The sequence below is a fragment of the Muscardinus avellanarius genome, assembly GCF_963383645.1.
Source record: "Muscardinus avellanarius genome assembly, chromosome: 1".
NCBI classification, from domain to species: Eukaryota; Metazoa; Chordata; class Mammalia; order Rodentia; family Gliridae; genus Muscardinus; species Muscardinus avellanarius.
In genome coordinates, this window is record NC_137786.1 from 182,434,088 (window position 1) to 182,454,300 (window position 20,213).

The 20,213-nt window shown below is 44.5% G+C and overlaps 1 protein-coding gene across 1 annotated transcript; it reads right to left on the reverse strand.

The window, feature by feature from the left end:
- Positions 1-4,383: 4,383 nt before the first annotated feature.
- Positions 4,384-5,307, reverse strand: LOC308267949 (olfactory receptor 2D3-like; the record flags this gene model as incomplete). The annotated part of the gene is made up of 1 exon (XM_080702917.1): positions 4,384-5,307. The coding sequence occupies one exon, from the start codon at positions 5,305-5,307 to the stop codon at positions 4,384-4,386; it is 924 nt and encodes a 307-aa protein (XP_080559043.1).
- Positions 5,308-20,213: the final 14,906 nt, after the last annotated feature.

The window sequence follows — 20,213 nt, forward strand, 5'->3', positions numbered from 1 at the left end:
TCAGGTGAAATGATACACCATTGTGGTTTTGATTTGCAATTATCAGATTATCAGTGAAATCCAGGATTTTTCATATATTTATTTCATGTCTTATTTATTTATATTATATATATTTTTACTGGTACATTTTAGTTATACATCTTAGTGGAGTACAAAATGGTATAGTCATACATGCACACATCACCCGATTAACCCTTGCTCAATTCCCACCCCATTTTTGCCCCTCTCTCTCCTTCTCATGTTTGGCTTAGTGATTGAATCTGATAGGTTTGTTAATGTACATCATATACATTAGGTAATTTCCATCTTCCTTCTTCCCATCCCTTTCATTTAGGTCACCTAACTTAGCTGGTTCACTTCAATTGTGCAGGTACTCCTCAATCTAGTTTGTGAAATAGAAAGAAACGGCTCTCTCAAATAAGAACAGCTCAAGGAAGGAAAACTACAGGCCTATATTCTTGATGAACTTGGATGCAAAACTGCTAATCAAAATACTAACAACACATATTCAAAACCACATCAAGAAAATCATATACTGTGACCAAGTAGGGTTCATCCCAGGGATGCAAGGCTGGGTCAACATATGAAAATCAATCTATGTAATTCATCACATAAATAGAACAAAAGACAAAAATCACATGATCATGATCATTTCAATAGACACTGAAAAAGCATTTGACAATATCCAACATCCATTTGTGCTAAAAGCACTGCAGAGAATAGCAATAGAAGGAACATACCTCAAGATCATAAAGGCAATCTACAATAGGCCCACAGACAACATCACATTAAATAGGGAAAAATTGCGAGACCTCATATACTCACTGCTAGCCATGTCTGGAAGAGAGGTGTGTTCACTTCCATTAAGGACAGAAAAAAGGCTATCCACCCACACCTGAAGATCAGTATGTGCATACAGCCTTGTGTGGCCATCTAGAAACCTCCAAAAGTTCTTCTCTCCAGGGTGGAAAACTCAGGCTGTATCCTGATCCTGTAAGCTCCCAATGCACAAACCTAAGTGGCTAAAGAGAATGAGGAAGGAAGCCTTGAAAGGGTTGCACTGAGACAGGAAGGGGCAGAGGAGAATCTGCTGGCTTAGCTTCTAGTGACAAAGGAAAAGCAGTGGGTGTCGACAGTTGATGAAGTCACTCTGGTGACCTCAGGCAAGAACTCAACCAACCTCAGAGGAGATACAGAGAGAATTCACGAGAAGCGCATTCTCTCTAGAATCCATGTGTAAAAGAGAGAGGACAGAAAAGTGAAAGGCAAAGCCTTCCTCTATGAAAAGAATAAAGGTTCAGACTGTTTAAGAGGGCAACTTTTCCTTAGCATTTTACTACTCTCACCTGGCACACTGGCAGGTTTAAACACGAGAAATGAATGCAATGCTGGTAAGTATCAAGGGATGACAGGTGTGATTTCTGCAGCCTGATACTCCTTATCCTAATAGGAAGCTTCTACTGCAGTCTTATTCTATATCAACATAATGAGTACCTTTTCATTAAAGAACACAGTCCCAAATCCACTAAGGAACCAGCCTGGATGATTGTCTTGAAGGGAGTCTTCAAACCTGAGATCCCAAGAGCTGTTATAATCAGGGCATTCCCTGGAGCAAAAAGTGTTAACTTCTGTAACCTTTCTACAATAAGAGATCCCAGGGGCATTTAAAAAATAATAATCTCAGCCAGACATAGTGGCACACTCCTGTTATTCCAGTATTTGGAAGGCGGAGACAGAAGGATCAGAGGTTCAAGACCAGCCTCAGAAACTTAGCTATACCTTATTTCAAAATAAAATAAAAGGGCTGGAGTTCCTTCTTCCTCAGCAGCATCTCAAACAGAAACACCTGCATCTCATCTAATGACAGTGATGTTTCTTGGACTATTCTGTGGCCCTCTGGGGTCCACAAGTCTTTGTGTAAAAAGTCTTCTCATGTTCAGTAGAGACAATTTTTTAAAAATACTTACAATTTGCCACTGGTTTAATCCATGAGTGCAAAATCTGTTGATAAAAAAGATCCAGCTGTATATTCCTTATCATCAGGATGGTATACCTCAAATTAAGAACCATGAGAGGATTCAAAACTTTTGTCTGGCCGGGCGTGGTGGCTCACGCTTGTAATCCCAGCATTCGGGAGGCTGAGACCTGGAGGATCGCGGTTCGTGGACAGCCTCAGCTACTTAGTGAGGCCCTCTGCAACTCAGTGAGACCCGGTTTCAAAATAAAGAATAAAAAATAGGGCAGGGGGTGTAGCTCAGAGGTCGAATGCCCCTGGGCTCCATCCCCAGACCCCGAAAAATAAAACAAAACTTTTGTCTGCTTCATACTCAAGCTGTTCTAATTGCATTCCACCATCAGGAAGAAAACACACTAAGGGCCCATGGTTCCATTCAGTATGCCCCAACAGTTTCAATAAAGGTTTTCCTGTAGCTATTGAAATACACAAGAGCAGTGTGAAAGCAAGTTCAGCACACCAAACAGGACCATATGAACAAGCCCAAAAAATAAGTCTTGGTTTCCCTACCCAACTCATCCCTTTTGAGTCTTTGCCATCGTTCATAGAGTTCTTGAGCCAAAGACTTAGCAAACATATTGATATTGCAGTCTTCTCTTTTTTCACCTACACATTCTATCTGCTCGCCTATATTACCATCTCCTCTGCCTCTCCTTTTCTACAATCCTAGTTCAAGGCCTCATTCCTGCACTAAAGCTCTATCCCACTGATTAGTTTTCTTGTGTCCATGATTTTCTTCTTAACCACTCATTCTCCATCTAACACTCCAAGTGACTTTTTAAAACCTAATATCAGGGATAGCTTTCTATTGGATATATAGTAAAATAAATTGTGTCTTCAGGACTTTCAGAGACATTGAAGGGCTGAATTGTGTCCTCCTAAAATATATGTTCAACTGTAAGCTCTGAATGTGATTACCTTAGTAAAAGGAGCTTTGCAGATTTAATTAATGGGAAATCATGATGTGGGTTCACCCTGGATTAGGGTTGGCTCTAAATCCAATAGCAAACATCTTTATAAACAGAGGAAGCCACAGAGGTGGAGGGAAGGCACTGTGAGCATAGCATCAGTAATGTGAGATATGCTGCTAGAACCAAGAGACCCTAGAAGCCATCAGAGGCTGGGAAGGGTAGGTAGGACTTTTCTTTAGATCCTTAGAAAGAAGCTTGGTCTGCTGATACCTTGATTTTAAATGTCTAGCCTCACCTCAAAAACTATGAGAGAATAAAGTTTCATTGTTTGAAGCCACAACGTTTGTGGTAATTTGTTAGTCCCACAAAAGTGGTACAAAAGCCCTATTGATATGACCTTTACCTGTTCTATGATATCTTCTATTACCCCCTCTCTTATCACTCATTAACCTTCAAAAACAACTTCTATGTGTTAATGCCAAACATCATATCTCCATGTAAGCTCTAGTCTCTTCTCTCTAGATGGATCTTCTTCCTCCAAATCTCTCCCTGATTGTTCTTTTCTTCTCAATAATTATTAATGAGCTAAAGATGTGGCTCAATAGTAGAGTGCTTGCCTACTATGCTCAGGGCTCTGGGTTAGATTCCTCCCACAAATTTTGCTGGAATGTGAGATTCTGAACCTTTTCTATGCCAACAGCTCTAAAATTTGGGGTTGAATTGGCTATAGCAGTAGTGTGGATCTCTCCAGATTAAACATTTTTCCTAGTATCATAGCTTCATGGCAAAAGTGATGACACTTTCTCACAGAAAATTATGGAATCTAATTCCTCAACATCTGTCAGGATTTGAAAAGTAAAAAATGACTATGGATCATGCTTTCATGAAATGAAATTGGCAAGTAGTTGTAGTGTTAAGAGCTAAAGGAAATAATCCCGGGTTACAATGGATTGATGCACCAATAAGAACTATAAATTAAGAAATTGTCCATTATTTTAAAATATTTTAATATATTAGACAATAACTGCTACAAAACAAGCAATCTGCAGCCGTAGAGAATAAACTTTAGCAATAATGCAGTAGACATTCAAGGAGACATTCGAGGAGATGTAAGAATATCTGTCTAACATTTGCAGGTGACTCAGGTTAGAGATGATTCAGAAGAAAAGCTGAGCCAGGCATGATGGCTCATGCTTTTAATCCCAGTACTTGGGAGGCTGAGAGAGAAAGATCACATGTTTAAAGCCAGCCTCAGAAACTTAGAGAGGCTCTCAGCAACCTAGTGAGATTCTGTTTCCAATTAAGAAATAAAAATTGGGCTGGAGGTGTAGCTTGGATATTGAAAGCCTCTGGACTCAATCCCCAGGGCTGTAAATAAATAAATAACTCTTAAAATGTTGAACTTTTTCTACACCCCTGAATGTATACCAGTATAAAGATCATTGCCTCTTGATGGCTCTATCTCCTAATCACTTTCTTGAATGCCTCTTTCACATCTTTGTTCCTTAAGCTATAAATGAATGGGTTCATCATGGATGTTATGACTGAGTAAAAGACTGAGATCACCTTATCCCCTTTATTCATCTTCTTTGAATTTGGCTGCATGTAGGTAAATATCGTTGAACCATAGAAGAAGATAACAACAATGAAATGGGAACCACAGGTAGAAAAGATCTTAAGTCTCCCTTGACCTGACCGTATTTGAATCACAGTGGAAATAATATTACAATAGGAGAAAAGAATGAGAGAAACAGGACCTAGGAGAATTATTACACCCATTGCAAAGATAGCCATCTCAGCTTTGTAGGTTTCTTCTGAAGCCAGCTTCAAGAGTGCAGGAGGCTCACAAAAATAATGGTCAATTACATTTTGTCCTTGGTATGGGAGACATAAAGTAAAGGAGGTATCTACTATAGACACAAATACTCCACTAGCCCAGGATCCTATGACTAGCAAAACACAAACCCTCTGTGTCATGATGGTGGAGTAGTGCAGGGGCTTGCAGACTGCCACATAGCGGTCATAGGACATCACTGCTAGAAGTGAACTCTCTGTGCACCCCATGATTAGGAAAAAAAACATCTGAACCGAGCATCCAGCAAATGAAATTGTCTTTCTTTTGACTAGAAAATGCAATAGCATTTTGGGAACAATCGTTGTAGAGAAACAGAGATCAGTAAATGACAGATTTTTAAGGAAGAAGTACATTGGTGTATGAAGCCGAGAGTCAATGTGACTTAGGAGTATGAGGAGTAAATTTCCAAACACGGTTAGCAGATAGACGATGAGAAATACTACAAACAGAAGAATCTGGGTCTGGTGATCTGAAGAAAGACCCAGCAAGATGAATTCCGTCAGGTAAGTTTTGTTTTCTTTACCCATGGATGGTTATCCTTTCTTACGGATTAGCAGTCAAGGAAACGTTGACTATGATGGAGTACTAAATTCAGAAAGTGAAATTCTCATTGTAAGAACAAATGTGTTTGATCTTAAACCTTAGGAAGATTGAAGATACTGGATTTTCTAATTTTCCACCTCTATGTTGCTTCTGAAGCTTTTTAGTTGGTAGGCACACTTAAACCTTCATGTGCCTTTTCAGTGATCCTAGCTGGCAGAGTGCTGTCATTCATAGAGTCACTGTCAATAGTTGTGTGGATAATACTGGGGAATACCTTCTTAGAAAACTACATTGTATTAATCTAAAACAAGAAAAAGAATGCAAATATACTTAATTTATATGCATTTAAAATATATAAAAAATAGGCCAGGCATGGTAGCACATGCTTGTAATCCTAGCATTTGGGAGGCTGAGACAGGAGGATTGTGGTTTGCAGCCAGTCTCAACTTAGTGAGGTTCTCTGCAACTTAGTGAGACCCTGTTTCAAAATAAAGAAAAAAATAGCTCAGAGATTGAATGCAACTGGGTTCCATCACCAGGCCATATATATATATATATATATATATATATATATATATATATATATATATATTAGAATGGAAAGCAGGGTGTGGTGGTGCACACTTGAAATCCCCGTGCTTGGGAGGCAGAGACAGGAGGATTGTACAGGTTCAAAGCCAGCCACGCATGCCGGCTTCGGAGACCCTATTTCCAAATAAAAATGTAAAAATAGGTCTGGGAGTGTAGCCCGGAGGTAGAAGGGCTTCCATGAACCCCAGTACCACAAAAAAAAAAAGAATAGAAAGCCCCAGTTGTGATTTATTTTGTAGTTTCCTGATCATAAAACAAACTTTGGATTTAATTTCATCAAATAGCAAATCCCAGATTCAACTTTTTTGTTTTCTTTCCAGTGTATTCTCTACCATCTTTCCAAGCAAGAGATATCAATAGGCTATTTTCTGTTGTGTTATAATCCACAGTCCTTGTTCTTTCCTAAATTCTTCACTGGATCAGAGGAAGAATCCTTGATTGTAAAGGTGGTGGTCAAGTTTAAGCCATAAAGGTACTTCACTGTGGAGCTTGAACAGTAAAGGGGTGGCCAGACTTAGGCAGCACCACACACTATGTGGGACACTCACGGAGACTGAATGCAGCCACAACAGCTGTCTGCAGAGCTGTAATGTCTTATCTGGCATAACAGTGGGTGCCCTCACTCATGCCACAGGTTAATTCAGATGTTCAGTCAGTTGGATGGGTTCATTGGTAGAATGGTCTGAAGCTCTGAAGTCATGCAGGAAACAATATCCAAAGTCTATAGTCTGCTGTACATCTGCAACAAACAAAGAACATTCTGACTTTCTAGCGGACTCTCTACCAGTTTTATTTAAGTAAACCTGAAAGATTCAGTGAAGGCAGCTGTTGGCTGGGACTCAGCTGCAGTGTGATATTCTTAGGCAGAAATGAAGTACCAATCTTAGAATGGCTCTTTAGAATCAGGGCTGAGTTAGAGCAGAAAGTCGGCCATTCTGGCAGGATCATCTTAAGATTGGGATAAGTTAAAGACTGAAAATATGTAAGGGTATTTTGCTCACACTTAAGACCCTACATCTAGCTGGCAGTACTGGATAAATGCAAACAGAACCATTGTGGCTGGATCACTGGCTCACTGGTTGCCAAGTGTGACTTACTGGAAGACTACTGGGTGACAGGTTTCTATGAAAGAATGTGCCCCAGATTGGATGTGAATTCAGTCTAGCTCAATTTACAGGAGGCTTCCTTGGTTTTGAGGGGCCAGGAAGACAGAGCCAGGAATTGCTTTGAAGGATTGACAAAATAAATGAAGAAGAGATTCCCTATTATTAAGTTTGAGATGATACCAGAGGGATGGTAATAAACTGTGACATCATTCACTGAAATAATCTCTTGCTTAAATCAATGCATTGAAAACTGTAATTTATAACATATTCATGGGCAATGAACTAAAATTAACAGATCACCATCAGTATTTATTAAAATTGAAAAAGGAAAGTAAATATATCTTGCAATGATATAAGCATAGTTTCAAGAAAATATTTTTGCAATATAAGTGTGTGTGTGCTTGGTTATAATGTAAACTGTATTTCATAGTAAGGGTCATTATCAAAATCTTTTATTTTTTGAGATACTGGGGATGGAACCCAGGAACATTCTACCTCTGAGCTGCACTCCCATCCCTATGTTTTTATTTTTCATTTAGAAACATGGTCTCACTGAGTTGCAAAGGACCTAAGTAGCTGAGGCTGTGTGCGATCCTCCTGTCTCAGCCTCCAAAATGCTGAGGTCACAAGCTTGTGCCACCACACCCAGCTCAAAATCTTTAAAATACTATTACTACAAGTAAAAAGTTCTTAAGGATATAAAATTTTAAAATTAATTACTGATTTCATTTTCCACTAATTATTGTTATATAGATTATACTGCTTTATTATGGTAAATTTTATGCACGGAAATGTATGTGTTTCGATGTATAATTTGGTTACCTTTGACACATGTATATAACAATATACATTTTAAGGTATTTTTAAGTATACATGATTATATGTTTATAATCCTCTCTCCCTAATATGACTTTTAAGTCTCTCCAGGTTAGTAGCCTTATCTCATTTCATTTATTTCTTGACATGTAGAAAATTTTCAGGTAATACTCACTGCCGAAACGACTAAATAATGGATCAGTAAATAATGTAACATAACCCAAAATGAACAGATGTCTCCTCACACACAAGCACTGTCACACACATACACCCAAGTATTCCTAAGCACTACTCATACTATTTGAAGCATACTAGAAGCCAGGTATGGTGGTGCACACCTGTAATGTAATCTCAGTACTTGGGAGACTGAGAAAGGAGAGTGACAGGTTCAAGGCTAGCCTCAGCAATAAGGCTGGGGGCATGTATTGCAGAGGTAGGATGCCCCAGGTTAAATCACCAGTACAAAAAAAAAAAAGCAGAGTATCAACTTTAGAAGTCATAGCTGATAGTCCTATGGGAAGTAAAGGCACAAATAGTACCTCCTGAATTGCTCATGTCGAGGAGAAGCCATTATCAGTATATTTTAGTAAAAAAAAAAAAAAAGGAACAGACACAAACTCTAAGTTTTCCATCCCTTTGTTTTTCTCATCCTAACCACAGAGAGTATTCAGTAATGCCTGAGGACTGTGATACTACTGGTGCTTGTACCCACACAGCCAACATTTCTGCTCACCTAGGGCTGGCTCTCTCCCTACTCTCAGGCAATGGGTGGCCAGTCACTGTTTACATCTTAGTCAGTGCCCTGTGTGTCCAGTGGGTCTCACCAAGTAGAGATCATGAGAAAACTAAAAAAGAAAGAGGACACTAATATTAAAAGGATTGAATGTTCAGAAAATAGGAAAATTCTGACATTTGGAAAGGAATGTGTAACTTAAATAAATGATCCTTTTGGTTCCTCGGGATTCAGCACCTAAACTTGTTCCCTGAGTAAAAGGAGAAAAACTTTTGGAGAAAAATTAATAGAAAGATTTTTGGTTGAGAAGTCTAGAAAAGAAAGGAAAAAGAAAAAATTCCTTTCTCAAATAGAATGTCAGCTTATAAAAATAAGGATTTGGCCTTCTCTCAGAACAGACTCAAGATTTATGTTTTTTAAGAATCTTATTTCCTAGTTTCCTTCAGAATCATTCTCCTTACCTGGAGGCCTGGGATGAGTTTTTTTCTAGAGACGAGGAACTACAGATGCGGGAACCTCACAATGAGTACAGCATATATCCAGAAATCGTAGCTATAGATATGGAATTAAGGTCTCAGTTACTCAGCCTCCTCTCTGGACCACTGAACATGACCTGGAATTTGCAGTAGACTCCATTCCAGACTTTCGCTGTGTTCTTGGCTAAAGTAAACACTTACTTTTCAAGCATCAACATTAAACATATTCTTTTTCTATGAGGAATTTTTAAAAGGTCCTGAGGTGATGCAAACAAGATATTCCCTAGGGTTATTCTCAGAAATAACTGGCTTTATTACCTCTTCACACAATGAGATGCCTTGGGACTTTTTTTGTTTATTTATAATCACAGATTGATTCCAAAACCCTCCTTTAATTTCTAGTCTTCCCTTAGACGATGAAAAAAGTTTTGTGTGGTCTGAGTTACCCAAGAAGCCACCCATACCTGTCCCTTCTCTGTTTGACAAAGTCAAGAGTAAAAAGTACATAAAAGGAGGCATCTTTGCATCTTTACCCTTCAGGAGTCATAAAACTATAAATTTTCACACTTTTTCAGTAGTTCTCCAGTAAAATGAATTTAAAATTATTGTTCACTTGAGGATGTCATAGCCACCATTAAATAATTTTAAATTGTATTATAAAACACTTCTGAGAAAATTTCTTTAAAAAACAGTACTTGGATCATATGTCAGATGTATGAATAGATCCTTATTTTTCTAGGGCCTGGCATAAAGAAATGGAAATGGGAGTGTTTCCTCTTCTTAGGGTCCTTGCCCAATAGCTCTCGATGAATGAAGTCCAAGGACTAGCAAAGGCTATAGAAATATGAAAGTTAATTTTTTGTGTGTGGTACTTGGGGTAGAACCCAGAGGCTTTTTACCTCCGGGCTATACTCCCGGACCTATTTTATATTTTATTTGGAAACAGGATCTCACTAAGTTCTTGAGAGCCTCACTAAGTAGCTGAGGCTGGCTTTGAACCTGCGCCATCCTCCTGTCTCAGCCTCCCAAGCGCGGGAATTACAAGCGTGCGCCACCACGCCTGGCTGAAAGTTAATTTTTAAGTTAGGGAAATATAAAGGACAAAGAGCCCCACCCCCACCCCAAGGTTAGATTCTAGAAAAAAAGTGACTTTGAAGCCCTTGGGGAATGGGGTTTAAAACCTTCTTAAGTATTTCTATCTATTCTTTTAGAATTGGTCAAAATTTGGTTTTGGGGACCAATGACTTTTGCCCAGTGTCAATCCTTAATTTGAATGATTATCTGGCCAGAGCCCTGATTCCCTGATTCCTGTTTACCTCCTCAGAAAGGAGAATGCAGATGGCAGCTTTAATTCTTCCTGTTCATCATGTGCATTAGGGAATTTCCCTCTTTCTCCCCTCTCATCCCCCTCAGTTAGGTCGCCTTATTTGCTCATCTATGGCTTCTCCTTCCTCATCTAGAGTTCCTCCTATGACCCTTTTTCTCCCTAGCTTCCACATATTAGGGAGAGCATCCTATTTCTTACTTTTTGTGACTGACTAATCTCCCTGAGCATAATGTTCTCCAGTTCCATCCACAAACATAATTTTGTTCTTCTTCATGGCTGAGTAAAATTCCATTGTGTACCTATCCCACCGTTTTGTAATCCATTCATCTGTTGATGGACATCTTAGCTGGTTCCATGGTCAAAAGAATGGCAACCAAACTACCAAACTAATGCATGCGTATCTATATTCACAGCCACACAATTCACAATTGCCAAACTATGTAACCAGCCAATCTTGTTTAATTTTCTTTTAAACAGGCCTTCATTAAGTTGCTGTTCCTAGCCTCCAATTCCTGCTTCAGCATTTCTAGTAACTGGATTACAGACATGTGCAACCATAGCCAGCTCATTAATTTCTTTATGTTGTTGTTATTTAATTAAAAAGAGATGTTCTCTGTTTTAGAGATAATCAAATTTGTTTTTTATTTTTTTTCATTTTATTTATTTATTTTTATTAATTTATTTTTTAAATTGGTGCATTGTAGTCATATATCAATCACATTGGAGTACAAGACTTGAGAGGATATACAAGCACACATCATCCAATTAGCCCTCCTCCAGCCCCCATCCCATTCCCTCCCCCTCCCTCCATCGCAAGCTTCTTTGGTGATTTACTTTTTGTTTATGTACCTCCTGCGTTTTAAAGAGGCTCTGTCCTCCAGTATTACATACCCTCTGATTGGTCACATTAGTTGCTTCACTATAGGGCCCTTTCTATAGCTCACCCTCTTCCTGTTGCCCTTTTCCTCCTAGTTATTGCTGATTAAGAGAAGCGTCTGATTTATATTTTCTGTGATATTTCTCTGTGCATGCTGCGTTGCAAGTACCGATCCCACTCTTGATGGTCCCAGTAGTGGCCTGGCTACTCAGTGGACTGATCCAGACCTCGCTGGCTCAAGCAGCAGCCTTGCCTCATGGGAGGCCCCAGTTCTGGTTTCGCTGGCCCCTGCACCGGTCTAACCCCTAAGCTGGCTTTGGTCCCGGCCTTGGAGGCCGCAGGAGTAAACTTGCCTCACGCCAGGCTCCGATGCTGGCCATTGGCCCCTGCACTGGTCTAACCCCTTGGCAGGATTCCAATCCCGGCCTTGGAGTCCCCAGCACCGGCCTAGCCTCACGGCAGGCTCCAATGCTGGCCTCGTTGGCCCCAGCACTGGCCTAACCCCTCGGCAGGTTCCGTTCCCAGGTTAGGAGGCCCCAGCACTGGCCATGTCTCACGGCAGGCTCCGATGCTGGCCTTGCCTCACGGCAGGCTCCGATGCCAGCCTTGCTGGCCCCAGCACCGGTCTAGCCCTTCGGCAGGTTGTTAGCCTGGCCTCGGAAGCCCCAGTACCGACCTTACCTCACGGCAGGCTCCGATGCCGGCCTTGCTGGCCCCAGCACCGACCTAACCCCTCGACAGGCTCTTATCCCGGCCTCGAATGTCCCAGTACCGGCCTTGCCTCACGGCAGGCTCCAATCCCGGCCTCGGAGGCCTCAGCACCGGCCTTGCCTCACGGCAGGCTCCAATGCCGGCCTTGCTGGCCCCAGCATCGGCCTCACCCCTCGGCAGGCTCCAATCCCGGGCTCGGAGGCCCCAGTACCGGCCTTGCCTCATGGCAGGCTCCGGTGCCGGCCTCGCTGGCCCCAGCACCGGCCTAACCCCTCGGCCAGCACCGATACTGGCCTTGGAGGTCCCAGCACCGGCCATGCCTCACGGCAGGCTGCGATGCCGGCCTCACTGGCTCCAGCACCGGCCTAACGCCTCAGCAGGCTCTTATCCTGGCCTAGGAGGCCCCAGTATCGGCCTTACTTCACGGCAGGCTCCGATGCCGGGCTCGCTGGCCCCAGCACCTTCCTAACCCCTCGGCAGGCTCTTATCTTGGCCTCGGAGGCCCCAGTACCGGCCTTGCCTCAAGGCAGGCTCCGATGCCGGCCTCGCTGGCCCCAGCACTGGCCTAACCCCTCGGCAGGCTCTTATCCTGGCCTCAAGGCCACAGTATCGGCCTTGCCTCAAGGCAGGCTCCGATGCCGGCCTTGCTGGCCCCAGCACCGGCCTAACCCCTCAGCAGGCTCTTATCCTGGATTCAGAGGCCCCAGTACCGGCCTTGCCTTGAGGCAGTCTCCGATGCCGGCCTCACTGGCCCCAACATCGGCCTAACCCCTCGGCAGGCTCCGATCCCGGCCTTGGATGCCCCAGCACTGGTCATGCCTCATGGAAGGCTCCGATGCCGGCCTCGCTGGCCCCGGTACCGGCCTAACCCCTCGGCAGGCTCTTATCCTGGCCTTGGAGGCCCCAGTACCGGCCTTGCCTCAAGGCAGGCTCCGATGCCGGCCTCGCTGGCCCCAGCACCGGCCTAAAACCTCGGCAGGCTCCGATCCTGGCCTTGGAGGCCCCAGCACTAGTCATGCCTCAAGGCAGGCTCCGATGCCGGCCTCGCTGGCCCCAGCACCGGCCTAACCCCTCGGCAGGCTCTTATCCTGGCCTCGGAGGCCCCAGCACTGGCCTTGCCTCACGGCAGGCTCCGATGCCGGCCTCGCTGGCCCCAGCACCGGCCTAACCCCTCAGCAGACTCTTATCCTGGCCTCGAGGCCCCAGTACTGGCCTTGCCTCGAGGCAGTCTCCGATGCCGGCCTCACTGGCCCCAGCACCGGCCTAACCCCTCGGCAGGCTCTTATCCTGGCATCGGAGGCCCCAGTACCGGCCTTGCCTCGAGGCAGTCTCCGATGCCAGCTTCGCTGGCCCCAACACTGGCCTAACCCCTCGGCAGGCTCCGATCCCGGCCTAGGAGGCCCCAGCACTGGTCATGCCTCATGGCAGGCTCCGATGCCGGCCTCGCTGGCCCCAGCACCGGCCTAACCCCTTGGCAGGCTCTTATCCTGGCCTTGGAGGCCCCAGTACCGGCCTTGCCTTGGGGCAGGCTCCAATCCCGGCCTCGGAGGCCCCAGCACCGGCCTTGCCTCACAGCAGGCTCCGATGCCGGCCTCGCTGGCCCCAGCACCAGCCTAACCCTTCGGCAGGCTCTTATCCTGGCCTCGGAGGCCCCAGTACCGGCCTTGCCTCAAGGCAGGCTCCGATCCCGGCCTCGGAGGCCCCAGAACCGGCCTTGCCTCATGGCAGGCTCCAATGCAGGCCTCGCTGGCCCCAGCACCGGCCTAACCCCTCAGCAGGCTCTTATCCCGGCCTCGGAGGCCCCAGCACCGGCCTTGCCTCACGGCAGGCTCCAATGCCGGCCACACTGGCCCCAGCACCGGCCTAACCCCTGGGCAGGCTCTTATCCTGACCTCGGAGGCCCCAGTACCGGCCTTGCCTCATGGCAGGCTCTGATGCCAGCCCCGCTGGCCCCAGCACTGGCCTAACCCCTCAGCAGGCTCCGGTCCCGTCCTCGGGGGCCCCAGCACTGTCCTTGCCTCACGGCAGGCTCCGATGCTGGCCTCGCTGACCCCAGCACCGGCCTAACCCCTCAGCAAGTTCTGGACCCGACCTCGGAGGCCCTAGCACAAGTCTTGCCTCATGGCAGGTTCCAATGCCGGCCTCGCTGGCCCCAGCATCGGTCTAACCCCTCTGCAGGTTCCAATCCCGGCCACGGAGGCCTCAGTAGTGGCCTTGCCTCACAGCAAGCTCTGATGTCGGCCACTGGCCCCGGCGCCCGCCTAACCCCTCAGCAGGTTCCGATCACTGTCTCTGTGGTTATTATTTCAAAGGTTCCAGGTGTAATGTATCAGATCTCTGCCTCCCCTGAGTATTGGCCACTGGCATTGCCACTGCCTCCACCGTTTCAAATCCTTCCAAGGCTCTTTGTCCACTCTGAATGTTGTCCAGTGTTCCTAAGCATGCGTGATGGTAGCATTCGACATTTGGTGTAATTTCTCCAAAAAAATAAAGTTGGTAAGATCCAGTTTCTGCTTCTCCTGAATACAAGTCTCCACCACCATCGCGGAGAACTCTTTGAACACCGCATTTCTCCTTGGTCTCCGCTAAACTCTCTCCTTATATGTGATGTCTGAGATTCTTAACAATATAGAGAAATAGCAGTCCTCTTTCACGGCGAATTTTTCCATAAGTTCCAGTGCATTTAGATAAGTTTTGTCTGCATCTCCAGTGTCCTGGCATCCATAACGGCTTTCTTACCTCCTCTCCGATATTTTTCTTTATCTTTTTCTGTTCTGGGCCCAGTTTCTCCAGGGGTCTGGCGTGCTACTCGCAGTTCGGCCCAGGGCCCAGAGTCCCGCGACCCGGGCCCCAGCTGGCGTGCCCCGCGCGCGACCCCTGCCCAGAACCCAGCATCTTACTGGGCCTGGTTTCTCCAGGGGTCTGGCGTGCTACTTGCAGTTCGGCCTGGGGCCCAGAGTCCCGCGATCCGGGCCCCAGCTGGCGTGCCCCGCGCGCGACCCCTGCCCAGAACCCAGCTTCTTACTGGGCCCGGTTTCTCCAGGGGTCCTGCGTGCTACTCGCAGTTCGGCCTGGGGCCAGAGTCCCGCGACCCGGGCCCCATCTGGCGTGCCCCGCGCTTGACCCCCGCCCAGAACCCAGCATCTTACTGGGCCCGGTTTCTCCAGGGGTCTCCAAATTTGTTTTTTAAAAAGTAAGGACGAAGTTGGGCATGGTGGCGCAGGCTTGTAATCCTGGCGCTTGGGAGGCGGAGACAGGAGGATCGCAAAGGTTCGAAGCCAGCCTCGCTGGCGTAAGAGACCCTGTTTCCAAATAAAAACATAAAAAGTAGGTGTCTGGGAGTGTAGCCCAGAGTTAGAAGGGTTTCCAGGAACCCCAGTATCACAAAAAAAAAGTAAGAAGTAAGGACACCAGTCATATTGGCTTGGGAACAACTCAAATAAATGACCTCATTTTAACTGACTACCTGTTAAAGATACTGTGTCTACATAATGCCATAGTCTTAGCTACTAAAGGATTTTAACATATTTGGGGGGGGGACATAGTTTAATTCACAATAGAATCAAAAGCCTTTCTTAACCAAAGTCAATTTTGTAATAGTTTGAGTAGAAAAAGTACCTGTCAAAGACTCTGCATACAGCTGACAAAAGGTTTCTGCAATGAAAAGGAAACTTTACCTAAAGAGAATTTTCAACTAATTTAATCACCTGTGAAACTTCTTTTGCCCTCATTTTTGGCAATTTTACTTACATACTTACTTACTTATTCATTTGCTGGTTCACTGTCTCAAGGATGTTCAGAATAACCATTGCCTTTAGCGATCATCCTCTTCTCTGAATATTACTCAATAGTAGACCATTCAATCTGTCCTTGAATGCCATTCTTCTGATTTTGAATAAAGCAGCATGGTTATAATTGGAGTGTAATATCCAATATGCCACAGAATAGTAAAATGTAAATACATGCAGCTTGTAGTCTTCAATTTAAAGACTCTGAGCTATGAACAAAATTGTCACTTCTACTATACTATGTTACCTAGTTTTATGTATAGTATGCTTAAAATTTTAAAAGGTTTTTTGCAGGCATGATGACACATGCCTATAATCTCAGTACCTGTGAAACTGAGACAGGAAGATCGTGGGTTCAAAGCCAACTTCGGCAGCCTAGTAAGACCCTATTTCCTGAGGTATAGCTCAGAAATAGAATGTTCAATTGGTTCAATTACCAGCACTCACGTGTGTGTGTGTGTGTGTGTGTGTGTGTGTGTGTGTGTTACTAGGGATAGCACACAGAGATGCTCTATCTATGCCTGGGGTATAGTCCCAGTCCCAGACCTTTTTATCTTTTTTTTTTTAATTTTAAGACAGAGTCTTGCCAAGTTGACCAGGCTACCCTACAAATTGCAATCTTCCAGCCGGGTGTGGTGGTGCATGCTTGTAATCCCCGCGCTTGGGAGGCAGAGGCAGGAGGACTGTGCAGGTTCGTAGTCAGCCCGGCTGGCTTAAGAGACCCTGTTTCCAAATTAAAAAAAAAAAAAAAAAAAAAAAAAAAGGTTGCCGGGCGTGGTGGCGCACGCTTGTAATCCCCGCGCTTGGGAGGCAGAGACAGGAGGATCACGCGGGTTCGAAGCCAGCCGCGTGCGCTGGCTTAGGAGACCCTGTTTCCAAGTAAAAATGTAAAAATAGGTCTGGGAGTGTAGCCCGTAGGGAGAAGGGCTTCCAGGAACCCCAGTACCACCAAAAAAAAAAAAAAAAAAAAAGGTCTAAAAAGGTCTGGGAGTATAGCCCGGAGGGAGAAGGGCTTCCAGGAACCCCAGTACCACACACAAAAAAAATTGCAATCTTCCTGCCTCGCTCTACCAAATCACTGAGATTATAGGAGAGCACCACCATGCCAGGTAGAATTTTTTTTAGGGTATAATCTAGCATTTTATTTAGATCTTCATTAAACTGTTGGAATTGAGAACCAGACATATGTAATAAATCTCCAAAAATAGATCCTGAAAGGCACTTTCTGCTTAGGGCCAGCAGTCATGGAATAAGCTGTAAACAAGCTGGCTTCTCTGTACCACACCAGCCAAGTCAGCTTTCTCCACGGCCAGCTGCGTCATCTTTGCCCTTCCTTCCATAACACCAGCCAGACCCCCTTGTAGGTCCAACCCAAGGTTTTTCTGTAGGACACCTTGGCCTACCTGGGAATGCTGGAAACATGTTGTTAAAGGAATCATGGTGTTGAGGGGAAAAAAAAAAACTTTTAAAAGCTGCCATCTGAAGTGATGGATTCTCTGTACTTACACCATACCCCAGAATACAATAAATAAGCAATTAGAAAATGCTCAAGTATGGAGGGATTTCCTCCTCCCCGCCAAAAAGCACTGCTCTCTGAAGGAAGCTGGTTTCTCTGTAGCTACACCAGCTGTTCAGAAAGCTCATTGGACCTGGTTTTGAAAATAAAACAAAGTTAAAACCCTGGGAGGAATTACTGTGCAGTGTGGAGTACTCAGTCTTTCTTATAAAGAAAAAAAGGTTATCTGGTACCAAAGTGTGCAACCTACAGACCCTCAGGTGCTGCCCTGTGGCTTCTCTGTATGACATCAGAAGGGTGCCAAGTGCCTGTTTTTCTAGACTAGAGTTGGTGAGGTTTGGCTAGTGCTGAAACCATGAATAGGTTTGGTTTATTTAAATAAAACCTCATTATGTACGTCCTCCAAAGACAGCTGATAGTGAAGATTCTGATTTGGTGCTGTTAGAGGTGGAATTAAGAGCATAAGCACCAGGGAGATGGTTTAATGGTAACTGCCTTGTTTAACGTCAGGCTAGAGCTCCAACTGGAACTTGCGTTGCATGCAAGATTGGTTGGAAAGGGAACACTCCCTGACAAAGTACATAATTAGAAGTGGATCAAGTTATAGGGAGGATAAGGAGGGGCTTCACATTCAAAGTAGAGCTCAAGACATTACAAATTCATGCTGATGGGGCCGTGTCGTTGCCAGACGGGAGGCTATAGTGGAACTACAAATACTTTACGTGCACATTACAAGGACATTTTCAGCATCTGGTGGGACTTGGAGGGTTGGGGGATAGGGCACAAAGGTTCAGTTCCAAAGGATTATTTACTACAGTGTCTGTTTCTAGGCAGTTACATGGATCACCTATGCTCACTAAGTTCATTATAACAGTGAACAAAACACCTAGGGAGAGAATAGAAAACCCAACTTATAGTCCCCACAAAAGCTAAATTTCATGTCATTAACTAGAGTGACTGCAACTGATGAGAAGCTGAAAGAGGACAGGAAAATTTGGGATGAAGGGCCCTTTCCCTCAGAGCTTAAAGGCTTCTCTGTAACCTATGCCAAAAAGTCTGGGGGAAAAAGGCTAACACTCAATATTTAAGCTTTTGGGGCACTTCCCATGGGAAGCTGTCCCTACCAAAGTGGCCATAGGCTGCAGTCCTCTGATAAATTGGCTTCTTCAGATCCAGATCCCTGACAATGACCCCAGGGCGAAGATCAAAGTTCTTCACAATCTCCAATAGCTCTCTCTCACTCTTCTGAGAGGTGCCATAATGGAAAATGGAGATAGAAAACCGTTGAAAGACTCCAGTAGCGTAAGAGACCTGAACAAGAACCCTCCTGCACAGACCTTTAGCATAAGCAGCTGAGCGGTCCACCTTGGTGTAGTCCTTCCCTGAGAAGGCACCTCCGCCATGAGCTCCCCAGCCACCATACGTGTCCACACTGATTTTCCGGCCAGTCAAACCAGCATCACCCTGAGGCCCACCGATGACAAATCTGCCACTTGGCTGTAGGTGGTAGATCGTATCCTCATCAAGGTATTTTGCCGGCACGACAGCGTTGAAGACTTTCTCCTTTAGGGCATCCCTCATCTCATCCAGGCAAACCTCCTCATCATGCTGGACAGATATGACGATTGTGTGGACTCGGATGGGAATCACAGCACCTCCATCTTGCATGTACTGCACAGTCACTTGGGTTTTTTAATCTGGGCGTAACCAAGGCAAAGTGCCATTGAGGCATAGTTCAGCCAGTTTGGCATTCAGCTTGTGCGCTTAGACAACGGTTAAAGTCATAACTCCTCAGTTTCATCAGTGGCATAACCAAACATTAATCCCTGGTCTCCCGCACCAATGTCTTCCTGTTCCGGTCAAGATGAACACCTTGGGCAATATCTGGTGACTGCTGCTCCAAGGCTACCAGCACATTACAAGTCTTATAGTCAAATCCTTTGGAAGAATCATCATATCCAATGTGTATGATGGCTTCACGAACCACTTTCTGGTAGTCAATGGCAGCTCTAGATGTAATTTCCCCAGCAAGAAGGAGCATTCCAGTTTTAGCAACAGTTTCACAAGCCACTTTGGCATCTGGGTCCTGCTGAAGGTGCGCATCAAGGACAGCATTACTGATTTGGTCACAATCTTATCTTGAAGGCACGGCCACATCAGCCACCTCCTTAGCGTGCTCCATCGACCGAGGCCACTGGAGCAATGACAAAGTGAAACGTCGCGGCCGCCCGCTCCCCTGTTCGCGGGGAGGCCACATGCTACAGACACGTGGCCGCCGCGGCAATGCGGGGCACGCGCCCGACGCAGAATATTTTAAATATTAAATATTAAATATTTTAAATATTAAAGTAAAAGAAATATGAAAAGTAAACCCATTAAAAAAAGAACAAAAAATGCTCTTCAGAGGCAATAAGATGACTCACTTGTAAGTTCCATTTAACAAGCAAAATAGAAAATAAATAGAACACAGAATTTATATAATAAAGATATAATAGTTCTATGAAAAACTTTTTCCTAGCTTTATTGAGATATAATTGGTATGCGAAAATTGAACATAATTAATATATTTAATTTAACAAAATTAGCAAATTTATACACTCATATTACCATCAACACAATCAAGGTCATACATGTATTTATAATTTTCAAAAGTTTCTTTTTGTTCCTTTGGGGTGTGTGTGTGTGTGTGTGTGTGTGTGTGTGTGTGTGTGTAAGTACATTTAATGTAATATCTACCCTCTTTACAAATTTTTAAGTGCACAAAACCCTATTGTTAACTATAAGCACTGTGTTGCACAGCAGATACTTGGAACTTAATAATCTTTTATAACTGTAACTTTATACACATTTAAGCCCATATTTTACTCTCCTCAGCCTCTGGTAACATATAAACCTTTAAAAAACAGATGAGATAGACCAGAAAATTAATGTAGGCTTCCAAATATAGAT